The sequence below is a fragment of the Pongo pygmaeus genome, chromosome 18 (genome assembly GCF_028885625.2).
Source record: "Pongo pygmaeus isolate AG05252 chromosome 18, NHGRI_mPonPyg2-v2.0_pri, whole genome shotgun sequence".
In the NCBI taxonomy this organism is placed as follows: domain Eukaryota; kingdom Metazoa; phylum Chordata; class Mammalia; order Primates; family Hominidae; genus Pongo; species Pongo pygmaeus.
The window spans coordinates 78617291-78631326 of NC_072391.2; the positions used below are offsets into that span (position 1 = coordinate 78617291).

General features: G+C 39.5%; 1 protein-coding gene across 2 annotated transcripts in view; it reads left to right on the forward strand.

Moving 5' to 3' along the window:
* GAN (gigaxonin) overlaps window positions 1–14036 on the forward strand; it is a 75777-nt gene that overhangs the window by 26154 nt on the left and 35587 nt on the right. Inside the window, exons 2-3 of one of the 2 annotated variants that reach the window (XM_054453596.2) lie at window positions 10672–10786; window positions 13230–13580. In XM_054453596.2, the coding sequence (XP_054309571.1) occupies window positions 10672–10786; window positions 13230–13580 (466 nt within the window). Of the gene's footprint in view, window positions 1–10671; window positions 10841–13229; window positions 13581–14036 lie in introns of those variants that run through there. The other variant, XM_063654130.1, reaches the window with a different exon arrangement.

A 14036-nucleotide genomic window follows, 5' to 3' on the forward strand; every position in this document is an offset into this window, starting at 1 on the left:
CTTAAATGACCGGATGGAGCTGAAAACCACAGTATGAGAACTTCATGAAGCATACACAAGCTTCAATAGCTGATTCGATCAAGCGGAAGAAAGGATATCAGTGATTGAAGATCAAATTAATGAAATAAAGCAAGAAGACAAGTTTAGAGAAAAAAAGAGTGAAAAGAAATGAAGAAAGCCTTCAAGAAATATGGGACTATGTGAAAAGACCAAATCTACATTTGTTTGGTGTACCTGAAAGTGATGGGGAGAATGGAACCAAGTTGGAAAACACTCTTCAGGATATTATCCAGGAGAACTTCCCCAACCTAGCGAGGCAGGCCAACATTCAAATTCAGGAAATATGGAGAACGCCACAAAGATACTCCTCGAGAAGAGCAACCCCAAGACACATAGATTCACCAAGTTTGAAATGAAGGAAAAAATGTTAAGGGCAGCCAGAGAGAAAGGTCGGGTTACCCACAAAGGGAACCCATCAGACTAACAGTGGATCTGTCTGCAGAAACCCTACAAGCCAGAAGAGAGTGGGGGCCAATATTCAACATTCTTAAAGAAAATAATTTTCAACCCAGAATTTCATATCCAGCCAAACTAAGCTTCATAAGTGAAGGAGAAATAAAATACTTTACAGACAAGCAAATGCTGAGAGATTTTGTCACCACCAGGCCTGCCTTACAAGAGCTCCTGAAGGAAGCACTAAACATGGATAGGAACAACCGGTACCAGCCACCACAAAAACATGCCAAATTGTAAAGACCATCAATGCTGTGAAGTAACTGCATCAATTAACAGGTGAAATAACCAGCTAGCATCATAATGACAGGATCAAATTCACACATAACAATATTAACCTTAAATGTAAATAGGCTAAATACCCCAATTGAAAGACACAGCTTGGCAAATTGGATAAAGAGCCAAGACCCATCAGTGTGCTGCATTCAGGAGACCCATCTCACATGCAAAGACACACATAGGCTCAAAATAAAGGGATGGAGGAAGATCTGCCAAGCAAATGGAAAGCAGAAAAAGCAGGGATTGCAATCCTCATCTCTGAAAAAACAGACTTTAAACCAACAAAGGTCAAAAGAGACCAAGAAGGCCATTACATAATGGTAAAGGGATCAATTCAACAAGAAGAGCTAACTATCCTAAATATATTTGCACCCAATACAGGAGCGCCCAGATTCATAAAGCAAGTTCTTAGAGACCTACAAAGAGACTTAGACTCCCACACAATAATAATGGGAGACTTTAACACCCCACTGTCAATATTAGACAGATCAACGAGACAGAAAATTAACAAGGGTATGCAGGACTTGAACTCAGCTCTGGACCAAGCAGACCAAATAGACATCTACAGAACTCTCCACCCCACATCAACAGAATATACATTCTTCTCAGCACCACATTGCACTTATTCTAAAATTGACCACATAATTGGAAGTAAAGCACTCCTTGGCAAATGTAAAAGAACAGAAATCACAACAAACTGTCTCAGACCACAGTGCAATCAAATTAGAATTCAGGATTAAGAATCTCACTCCAAACCACACAACTACATGGAAACTGAACAATCTGCTCCTGAATGATTACTGGGTAAATAACGAAATGAAGGCAGAAATAAAGATTTTCTTTGAAACCAATGAGAACAAAGACACAACATACCAGAATCTTTGGGACACATTTCAAGTAGTATGTAGAGGGAAATTTATAGCATGAAATGCCCACAAGAGAAAGCAGGAGAGATCTAAAATCCACACCCTAGCATCACAATTAAAAGAACTAGAAAAGCAAGAGCAAACACATTCAAAAGCTAGCAGAAGACAAGAAATAACTAAGATCAGAGCAGAACTGAAGGAGATAGAGAGACAGTCCTTCAAAAAATCAATGAATCCAGGAACTGGTTTTTTGAAAAGATCAACAAAATGGTTAGACTGCTAGCAAGACTAATAAGAAAAGAGAAGAATCAAATAGACGGAATAAAAAATGATAAAGGGGATATCACCACTGATCCCACAGAAATACAAACTACCATCAGGGAATACTATAAACACCTCTACAGAAATAAACTAGAACATCTAGAAGAAATGGATAAATTCCTGGACACATACACCCTCCCAAAACTAAACCAGGAAGAAGTTGAATCTCTGAATAGACCAATAACAAGTTCTGAAATTGAGGCAATAATTAATAGCCTACCAACCAAAAAGTTCAGGACCAGACGGATTCACAGCCGAGTTCTGCCAGAGGTATAAAGAGGAGCTGGTACCATTCCTTCTGTAACTATTCTGATCAGTAGAAAAAGAGGGAATCCTCGCTAACTCATTTTATGAGGCCAGCATCATCCTGATACCAAAGTCTGGGAGAGACACAACAAAAAAAGAGAATTTTAGGCCAATATCCCTGATGAACATTGATTTGAAAATCCTCAATAAAATACTGGCAAGCCGAATCCAGCAGCACATCAGAAAGCTTATCCACCACGATCAAGTTGGCTTCATCCCTGGGATGCAAGGCTGGTTCAACATATGCAAATCAATAAACATAGTCCATCACATAAACAGAACCAACGACAAAAACTACATGATTATCTCAACAGATGTAGAAAAGGCCTTTGACAAAATTTGGCAGCCTTTCATGGTAAAAACACTCAATAAACTAGGTATTGATGGAACATATCTCAACATAAGAAGACCTATTTATGACAAACCCAGAGCCAATATCATCCTGAATGGGCAAAAATTGGAAGTATTCTCTTTGAAAACTGACACAAGACAAGGATGCCCTCTCTCACCATTCCTATTCAACATAGTATTGGAAGTTCTGGCCAGGGCAATCAGGCAAGGGAAAGCAATAAAGGGTATTGAAATAGGAAGAGAGGAAGTCAAATTGTCTCTGTTTGCGGATGACATGATTGTATATTTAGAAAACCCCATCGTCTGAGCCCAAAATCTCCTTAAGCTGATAAGAAACCTCAGCAAAGTCTCAGGATAGAAAATGAATGTGCAAAATCACAAGCATTCCTATACACCAATAACAGACAACAGCCAAATCATGAGTGAACTCCCATTCACAATTGTTACTAAGAGAATAAAATACATTGGAATACAACTTACAAGGGATGTGAAGGACCTCTTCAAGGAAAACTACAAACCACTGCTCAAGCAAATAAGAGAGGACACAAACAATGGAAAAACATTCCATGCTCATGGATAGGAAGAATCAATATTGTGAAAATGGCCTTACTGCCCAAAGTAATTTATAGATTTAACGCTATCCCCATCAAGCTACCACTGACTTTCTTCACAGAATTGGAAAAAACTACTTTAAACTTCATATGGAACGAAAAAAGAGCCCGCATAGCCAAGACAACCCTGGGCAAGAAGAACAAAGAACAAAGTCAGGAGGCATCACGCTACCTGACTTCAAACTTTACTACAAGGCTGCAGTAACCGAAACAGCATGGTACTGGTACCAAACAGATATATAGACCAATGGAACAGAACGGAGGCCTCAGAAATGACGCCACACATCTACCACCATCTGATGTTTGACAAACCTGACACACACAAGCAATGGGGAAAAGAGTCCTTATTTAATAAATCATGCTGGGAAAACTGGCTAGCCATATGCAGAAAACTGAAACTGGACCTTCTTACATCTTATACAAAAATCAACTCAAGATGGATCAAAGACTTAAACGTAAGACCTAGGACCATAAAAATCCTAGAAGAAAACCTGAGCAATACCATTCAAGACAAAGGCATGGGCAAAGACTTCATGTCTAAAACACCAAAAGCAATGGTAAAAAAGCCAAAAACGACAAATGGGATCTAATTAAAGAACTTCTGCACAGCAAAAGAAACTACCCTCAGAGTGAACAGGCAACCTACAGAATGGGAGAACATTTTTGCAATCTATCCATCTGACAAAGGGCTAATATCCAGAATCTATAAAGAACTTAAACAAATTTACAAGAAAAAAGCAAACAACCCCATCAAAAAATGGGCAAAGGATATGAACAGTCACTTCTCAAAAGAAGACATTTATGCAACCAACAGACATGAAAAAATGCTCGTCATAACTGGCCATTAGAGAAATGCAAATCAAAACCACAATGAGATACCATCTCACACCAGTTAGAATGGCGATCATTAAAAAGTCAGGAAACAACAGATGCTGGACAAGTTGCGGAAAAATAGGAACACTTTTACACTGTTGGTGGGAGTGTAAATTAGTTCAACCATTGTGGAAGACAGTGTGGTGATTCCTCAAGGATCTAGAACTAGAAATAACATTTGACCCAGCAATCCCATTTCTGGGCATATACCCAAAGGATTGTAAATCATTCTACTGTAAAGACACATGCACACGTATGTTTGGTGCGGCACTATTCACAATAGCAAAGACTTGGAACCAACTGAAATGTCCATCAATGATAGACTAAGAAAATGTGGCACATATACACCATGGAATACTATGCAGCCATAAAAAAGGATAAGTTCATGTTTTTTGCAGGGACGTGGATGAAGCTGGAAACCATCATTCTCAGCAAACTGTCACAAGATCAGAAAACCAAACAATGCATGTTCTCACTCATAAGTGGAGGTTGAACAATGAGAACACATGGACACAGGGAGGGGAACATCACACACTGGGGCCTGTTGGGGGTGGGGGCCTAGGGGAGGGATAACATTAGGAGAAATATCTAATGTAGGTGACGGGTTAATGGGTTCAGCAAACCACCATGGCACATGTATACCTATGTAACAAAATTGCACGTTCTGGACATGTAACCCAGAGCTTAAAGTATAATAATAATTTTAAAAAGGGGCTTCTTGTATCCTTTTCCCTGATAGCCTAGTTTCCCCCATCCTACCAGTGTCTGCAAGACGCATGCAAGTTTTCCACAGACAAGAGTTCTGGGGATGGTTTCAGGGTGTAACTGTTCCACCTCAGATCATCAGGCATTAGATTCTCACAAGGAACATGCAACCTGGATCCTTCACATGCCCAGTTCACAATAGGGTTCATGCTCCTATGAGAATCTAGTGCCACATATGCAAGCAAGTACAGCTAGCTGTTGGTTGAACCTGGGTTACTTTAAAATAAGAACTCTAATTCTATCCTGAAGCTCCTCTATCTGAACATGTTTTGGAGATACCTCCTCTAAATTTTTTAGTGGCTGTTAGTGTCCATCTGGGTCTAGTCAGGAGAGAGAAACCACAGAACAGTTTGAACAAAGAAAATTTAATATAAAGAATTATTAACTACAACACGAGATTGGAGTAATGAGGGACTGGCCAGTAAAAAGTAAAAAAAAACTAAAAAATACAGGAATAGATATATGGAGCATCTGCTACCCCAAAGCTGACTTACTAGGACACACCCATGGCTCACTGCATGGCAGAAAAGCCACATTGTGGAACTTGCTGGAAATCTGTCTTCTAAGGCCTTAGGACTGGGCCATGGCCTTAGGACTGGGCCACACAGTGGGAGGTGAGGCCCTGGTGGTGGAGCTTTCCTGCCTGAGCTCCGCCTCCTGTCAGATCAGTGGTGGCATCAGATTCTCACAGAAGTGCGAACCCTATTGTGAACTGGGCATGTGAGGGATCTAGGTTGCATGTTCCTTGTGAGAATCTAATGCCTGATGATCTGAGGTGGAACAGTTTTACCCTGAAACCATCCCCACAACTCCCGTCTGTGGAAAAATTGTCTTCCACGAAACCAGTCCCTGGTGCCAAAAAGGTTGGGGACTGCTGCTCTAAGATGCCTGAGAAAACTATTCATGGGAAGGTACTTGAAGGAGGCTCTGGGGAAAACTTCAGGGTGTGGTTACAGCTGTGCACTGTGGGAGCCTGGTGCTGGGAGAGAAGACTGCCTGGCAGGAGGCAGGTCTCTTCACCAGAACCAGCAAGCAAAACTCTCACCTCCTCCAGTGTCTCTCCAGTGCCTTTAACTGAAGCTTAACATCATGCCATTTGACAAAGGAAAATGATTTAAAAGGATCAGATCCATTTTTCCAAAGCGAGCAAAAAAGGGTGAATTTGGAGTTGAGAGGCTATATATGCTGATAACCAGCACAGTGACTGAGAAATACAAATAGTCATGACATCCTAAGTGAAGACATGTCTGCTGCCAAAAAAGATTATATGATGCATTTCAAAGCCAGATATTTTGGTATTTTATTCTTACACTGTTTTCTTTCTTGACGGAGAATTGACTCAAATTCTTTCCTTCGCTTTTAATAAAAGCATCAGGCAAATAGATACACCTAGACAACAGCCAGTGGCAATGAAGTACCTTTTGAGTAAAACCATTACTTCACTGGAAACTGTACAGGCAGGAATAGTAGATAGGAAATACAGGGAGGAAAGAAAGTTGTCTAAATATCCTCTGTATACTGTCATACACATTATATATTTGATGTTAAAGATCTACAAGCGCCTTCTACTGTCACCAGAATGGACTGGCTTCCTTCTGCTGGTACATAGCTGTCATTCCAGGATCATTCTTCACCATTATTGTGCATTCGTTTCATTTCCTTCCTGTTTGGATTGTATCTTGTTAGTATCCAGAATCTTCCACTTTCTTGATATATTCCTTTGTTTTGTTGGGGCACATTTTCTAACACCATCCCGAGAAAGGTTGCATGGGAAGTAAATTGTTTTGTGACTTCATATATCTGAAAATGTCTTTGTTCCCTCCTGCCACTTGATTGATAGTTTGGCTGGTTATAAAAATCTAGGTCTGAAATAATTTTCTTTCAGAATTTTAAAGTAATTTCTTCTTTATTATTTAACTTTCATTTACAAGTATGAAGCCATTCTGATTCTTGATCCTTTCCATATAGCCTATTTTTCTTTCTGAAAGCTTGTAAGACTTTTTTCTTTATTTCTCGTATGCTGAATTATTATGATGATGTGCTCTGGAGTGGGTCTGTTTTCATCCGTTGTTGAGAGTACTTCCTTAATAGTCTTTTTTGGTTGGGGGACATTACTCTTTTTCAGATGTTGAACCTTCTGGACTGATTTTCCAGTTTTCTTATCTCCTATTTTCTTTTTTAAAAAATTATTTAATAAATTAAAAAAAAATAGAGGTGGGGTGTCGCTGTGTTGCCCAGTCTGGTCTTGAACACCTGGGCTCAAGCAGTCCTTCCAAAGTGCTGGTGTTATAGGCATGAGCCATGTGCTTAGCCATCTCTCATATTTTCTGCCTTTGTCTTTTTGTTCTCTTTTTCTAGGAGATTTCCTCAACTTTTTATCTTGACCCTACATTAAAAAAAATTTTTTTTCAATCATTAACATTTTTTGCTGGCTTATGAATGTTTCTTTTTATATCATTGTACTCTTGTTTTATGTACACAATATCCTCTCTTTTCCCTCTGGGAAGACTAAGATGAATTTTTCTTTTTTCCTTGAACTTTTCATTTTAGCACAATCTTTACTTCCTTTAAGTTACCTTTTTTCATATCAGTTTTGTTCCTCTCTTTTATCTTTGTTAAATATCTAATGAGTCCTGTTTGCTCCATTTTAAGAGCAGTGCTCTAAAACAGTTTCTTAACCAATGTGCCAAAAAAACATGTTGCAAGTATGTGAAGATACTGATGGTGTCAGTCTTCAGAGTAGCTGAGCAGCATCTCCAGATGCTGGGGACTCTGTCCAGCCATGAGCCTACAGGCCGCCTCTGTTTAGCCCAGAGTAATACTACATTTTCTGTGTGTGATGTGACATGAGAAAGTTTTAGAAGTACTGCTTCAAAATGTGCAGGAAGCTCAGAGCCCTATAGGTTAGACTTGTTGAACACAGGTTTTGCTGTTGTGTGATCAAACTGGGTCATTTTCTTAGGGCAGATTGATGTCCGTGCCCTTGGGTCTGTACCCTTGGGCTGATCAAGTCCTTCAAAAGAGTCTTTGTTTCTTGCTTGGAAGATATGTTCTGGCTTTCAGTATTTTAGGAGCAGAGTTGAGAGAAAAAGACTAATGGTCCAGCATTCAGTATGTAAACATTCTTTTAACCCTCTCAGTTACAATACACCTACCCTCAAATGTGCCTGGTGCTCCCCTGTCCAGAGACCCTCAGTTGTATACTCTTCAAAATAGAAGTCATTTGTTTTCCACTGGAGCTAGGGAGAGTCTTACTGAGCTCTACAGGGAAGATGTGTATCCACATGGAAGGAGAATCTGGAAATTCAGCTGTTTCCTAAGACTTTGTTAACAGTTCTGTTTTTAGCTTATCTTTCACCCCCTGCCCCACCCTGACCCCGTCCTCACCTACCCTGTACTACCAGTTCCCGGAGCCTTTGGGAAGTCTTCAGTCCAATTCAGGTTGAGTCTCGGCTTTGCTTATTGCTAAATTAGGATTAAGCTTCCTCAGATACTCCAGTTACCCTTGTCTGTTTTCTAGCATATGAAATTTCATTGACTGGGTGCGGTGGCTCATGCCTATAATCGCAGCACTTTGGGAGGCTGAGGTGGGCAGATCAGTTTAGGCGTTCGAAACCAGCCCGGGCAAGATGGTGAAACCCCGTCTCTACAAAAAGTACAAAAATTAGCTGGGTGTGGTGGTGTGTGCCTGTAGTCCCGGCTACTTGGGGGGCTGAGGCAGGAGAATCACTTGAACCCAGGAGGAGGAGGTTGTAGTGAGCCGTGATTGCGCCACTGCACTCCAGACTGGGTGACAGAGTGAGACCCTGTCTCAAAAACAAAACTAAAAGAAATTTTGTTAATATTTCCTGTTCTGTTTGTATTCAGTCTACCAAAAGTCTGATTCTTTGTTGACTTTATTATAGAAGTCTGAATGCAAATAATGAGTTTAAATATTTGTTTCTAAGAAGTTCTCCCTGTAACTCACTATTTGGATTACCAGTATTTGAAGGTGTGCTTTTCTTTTCTTAGAAAACATGGTTATTAGGTAGCAGGTAACACAGTGTCAATCTTGAGATTTAACAGAGTTATAATTCATGCCAACAGCATGTTTCAAAGCTGTTTTTAAATTTCACTTGAATTTTTTTTAAAACCTTAAATTTTCTTAGTAAAAAATATCAGGAATATCTAGATATAAGTTCTTAAAACAAAAAGCATTGACCGAAAAATTGTTCTTCAAATTCTTCATCAGTTTGTTTAAGAAGTCTTTTTTTTAAAGTTTTTTAAAAGGCTCTTTTTAAAAAAGTTTTTTATAAGGCAACTTTTAAAAAGTTCATGTCTGTTAAATGATTAGTATCACAAATATGTAAAGAACTCCTACACCTCAATATGAGAAGGACAATTAGTGAAAAATGAACGAGAGACATGAACAAAGGTTTTGCAAAAGGGGAAACATGTGGCTACAAACATCAAAGAGATGTTCAGCACCAGGGTAGTAAGAGAATGCAGATGACAACCACAGTGAGATACCATATTTCACTTATTCAATTGAAAAACTTAAGAAGTGTGACAGATTCAAATGTCGCAGAGTTGATGAATCCACAGATGCCCTTACACATACATGGTATATGAGGCTGTAAACAGCGCCACCTACTATGGAGAATAAGTAGCATAATTCTACTCCCAGGAGTAGACCCAAGGGAAATTTTTGTTCATTTATTTATTTATTTAATTTTTTTTTCTTTTTTCTTTTCTTTTTTTTTTTTGAGGCAGAGTCTCGCTCTGTCACCTAGGCTGGAGTGCAGTGGTGTTATCTCAGCTTACTGCAACCTCCATCTCCCAGGTTCGAGCTATTTTTGTGCCTCAGCCTCCTGAGTTGCTGGGATTGCAGGCGTATGCCACCACCACTCCCAGTCGATGTTTGCATTTTTAGTAGAGATGGAGTTTCACCATGTTGTCCAGGCTGGCCTCGAACTCCTGGCCTCAAGTGAGCCACCCACCTCGGCCTCCCAAAGTGCTGGGATTACAGGCGTGAGCCACTGCACCCAGCCAAAAAATTCTTTAACATAGTACAAAAGAGTCGTATGCAATAATAGTCATAGCATCACAGTTCACAATATCGAAAACCTGGAGACAACCCCAGATGCCCATCAACAGGAAAATGGGATATTGCACAGCAGAAAGAACAAAAGAACCAGTGTGATATGCACACCTCTATAAAATTTTAAGTCATTTATATAAAACAGTAATACAAAATGGATGATTAATTATAAAACAACTTAAAATTTAAAATATATATTTCATGGATGCAGTAATAAAGCAAGGAAAAAGTGAGCATAGGATTTGGGATAATGGTTACTTCAGATGGTGGAAGCAGAGGAGTGGATTGGTGGGGAAGACCATCTGGTTAGAAGCGGGCTATTGACAAGGTCTTAGCTTTTGTTTTGGATGGCAGGTTTGTGGAGTCCTTGTTACGTTATTGAAGATTAATTAGATAATTCAATACATTAGAAAATAAGCCTAAAGGGACGGGGATTTCCAAGGTGAAATACAGATTCATGGTCATGTGGATCTTAGTTCTTTGGTCATCTGTTTTTGTTTTTTAAGAAGTAGCATTTGGGATCCTGGGACAATGTTTTGTAGTTGAAACTTACAAAAATACATAAACATAAAGTTAACGAACTAAATTTTCTAGGTGGGGATTCATACTGATAAGTATCTTATACGTTATAGAGTTTTGAGTACATAAATATTTATAGCTATTTCTGTTCTTTCATAGAAATTTTACATTTTTTTCCCTTTCTTAGGACAAAGTTAAACTATAATCCTCCAAAAGATGATGGATCAACTTATAAGATTGAACTTGAAGGGATATCGGTAATGGTTATGAGAGAGATCCTGGATTACATCTTCAGTGGGCAGGTATGATGAGAAACAAAGGAAGGAAGACCTAAGTAGAGGCTTCTCAAGCTCAGGGTGAGGGTCTCCTTTCATCCATTATATGACAAAGTAGCACTGTCATCTTCATCTTCTGTCACTGTGTGCATTGACTGACATCTCCTACTGGTAATGGCACCCCATGTGTGTTCTTCCATGGTTCTGCTCCTAGAGAAGCAGAGGAAGTAAGATCTTAGACCCAAATCTCAGTTTGTTGCTACCATTCTGAGCTCCACCTTCTCATATGAGATATTAAAGAACATGGGATGCTGCCCTGACTGCTGTCTTTTTGGTTTTTGCTTTGGAATCCCGATTCCATTCTTGCTTTGTATCCATATGACTGGGGATACAAAACTTGTTTTGTCTCCATAGCATGGAAATAGGAACTTCCTGGGGCATTGTGGATTGTTTGGTAGAAATACAGAGTTCCTTGTAGATCATTCCCAGAGAAAGATGACTGACAGACATGACAAGCACCTTATTCACGATGCCCTGGTCCTGTTGCCTCAGTAGTACCCACATCCCTGCCCCACCCTCATTCTCTCTTCCTGATGTCCCTTTCCTCTCCATGTCCACTTGAACTTCTGGGGACTTTGTGATACCCAGGGAGGAGAATGATAAGCGATCAGACTTCTTTCTTTTCCTTTGCCCTCCTCCAACTACCCATTCCCCGTGATGTGATTTGAAGCAAAGCATGGGGACTCAAGAAAAATCTTCCATGTGAATCAGGGCTAGTTTTTTGTTTTGTTTTGTTTTGTTTTTTTAACAGAAGGAAGAGGTCAGTGCATCTTACTTACCTTTGGCTGTGTGAGAATGCATTTCATCTTTATTCTTTCTGAGATCTTGTTCCCTACTCTCTCCTTTATTCTTTCTTTATCCCTCTTGTTTTCCTTTCTGTAGGGGCTGTTTCTCTTACATATTTTCTAAGTATTCTGAATGTATTGCTTTCTTTGTATAAATATATTCATTCTGTCCAGAGTTAAACGCAGTGATTCTCATCCTTTTTGAAGGTTTTGGTTTGATTCCATGCTTTCTCTCTTCTCTCAACACTAGGGGTGTGTACATGTATGATTGTTAAAGTAAATGAATTATGATTGTTAAAGTAAATGAATTTAAGTTAATTTGGGGACAGCCCAGAGATACTCTGTAGCATCACAAAACCAGGGCTAAGACCAACCTCTCATCCAACTTGTAAAGTCAATCCAGCAGCAGTTATTAGTATAACAAGTTATAAGCCAGTAAGAGCCTATTCATGTTCAGGCTTGGATTTGAAAGTTGAAACATTATTTACAGATTGACTTCTGTGATTTGTTCCCAATTTAAATTTAAAACGATAGTTGGAATGTAAGTTATAACAAACTCCTGAATTGGCAGTTTTGTTTTATTGAAATGCAGTTGAGTGTTTTTTTCACGTGCCTATATTTGAAGAGTCTACAGCTGCCTGCTGTCTTGTGGCTAAATGTAATGTCATATAAATGGAACATTTTCCCCTACTTGTGGCTTACTCACCATACTACTTTCCACATTTTTGTTGCTCAGTTTCTAAGACGATTGGCAATTATACTTTTTTAAAAATCTGTGGTACAAAAAGTGTAAAATGTAAAAATGTTTCTTGCTATACTCTTCATGAAGTCTCCCTTGCATTTGCGAATGTGGGTGAAGTGCCCATGCTTTGGGGTCGTCCACTTAGGACTGTGGCGATATTTTAGAGAACTGTTTCTTTCCTGATGCTTCGGAGCACTGTGAAGTGGGTGGAGAAAGAAGCATTAGTCAGAAAATTGAAGAAAATTAAGGAAAAGTAGATGTTCATAATGAGAAAAAAAAAAACACCCTTGTATTAGGGATTTATTCCAAAAAGTAGTTTTGAGACCTAAGTGTATCTGTCTGTGAACCAAATTGCACTGCATACAGTGTTCTGGGATGTGGAATGAGGCTTCTGAAACACTGGAAACCCCTCTCCCCTCAAGGGGTTAGCATTCAGGCTGGCATGCCATTTAGCAGAAGAGTGAACTTCATAGGTTGGGAGGCAAGATTTTCATCAGTTCTGATGCTGGTACTTAATCATGTTGAATTTACCATAGAATGCAGAACTTTCCATTTCCCAAGCATTTGAGTCATTAAGGTTTTTCTCTGAATTACAGAAGTGAGCAACATGGACAGTTCACCCTAGAAGGGTTATTGGTGGTTGACATTGGTACAGCAAGGGCAGAGCTGGGAAAAGTTAACCAAGCACACATTTGCTTATGTTGGTGCCTTCCAACTCTTGGAAAAAAAAAAAAATGCTGGGTTAAACCATATGAAATTGCCAATATTCGATTGTCTTTGATCTAAAATAAATGGAAATTGCATGTGGCCCAAACTAATAGATTAGTGGTTTGGGTTTTAAATGTACACATTCAAATATAAGATAATTATGCTACTTTTTTAGATCAGGCTAAATGAAGATACAATCCAAGATGTTGTTCAGGCAGCTGACCTGCTACTACTGACGGACCTTAAAACCCTGTGCTGTGAGTTTTTGGAAGGCTGCATTGCTGCTGAGAACTGTATTGGTATCCGTGACTTTGCACTACATTACTGCCTCCATCACGTTCATTACCTTGCCACAGAATACCTGGAGACTCATTTCCGAGACGTCAGCAGCACAGAAGAATTCTTAGAGCTGAGTCCTCAAAAGCTTAAAGAAGTGATTTCTCTTGAGAAGTTAAACGTTGGCAATGAAAGATACGTCTTTGAAGCAGTAATTCGATGGATAGCACATGACACAGAAATAAGAAAGGTACCTGTCATTTATAACATGGTCAAATTTGCCTTTTTATTTCTTTTTAATTCAAATTTTAGTTGTTTTATTTTTCTTCTTCAACATGAAAGACTTACGAAGCAGCAATCTAAAAGATACCTATAAAACATGTTCCCCTATATCATGAAAGCAGTTGGTTTTTCAGACCAGTCTGCAAAAGCCCATGCCACACAATATATCAGTGAAAATATTAACCCTTGTAAGGAGCGTAATATCCTTTGTATGTTGTTTTTAATGGGAAAATGCATTTCAAGCTTAAGCTGGAGATTATAGAAACGCAGTATCCTCACCCTTGCTCTCAGCATCCTGACCTACTACATCACTAGGCTAACCTCTGCCAGGCCTCAGGTGCCTGCAGCAGGCAGGGGGCTGGCACGTGGATCACTGGCAGGGGTGGAGGGGCATGGGCCTGAGGAGCTTCAGGTGTGATTGACA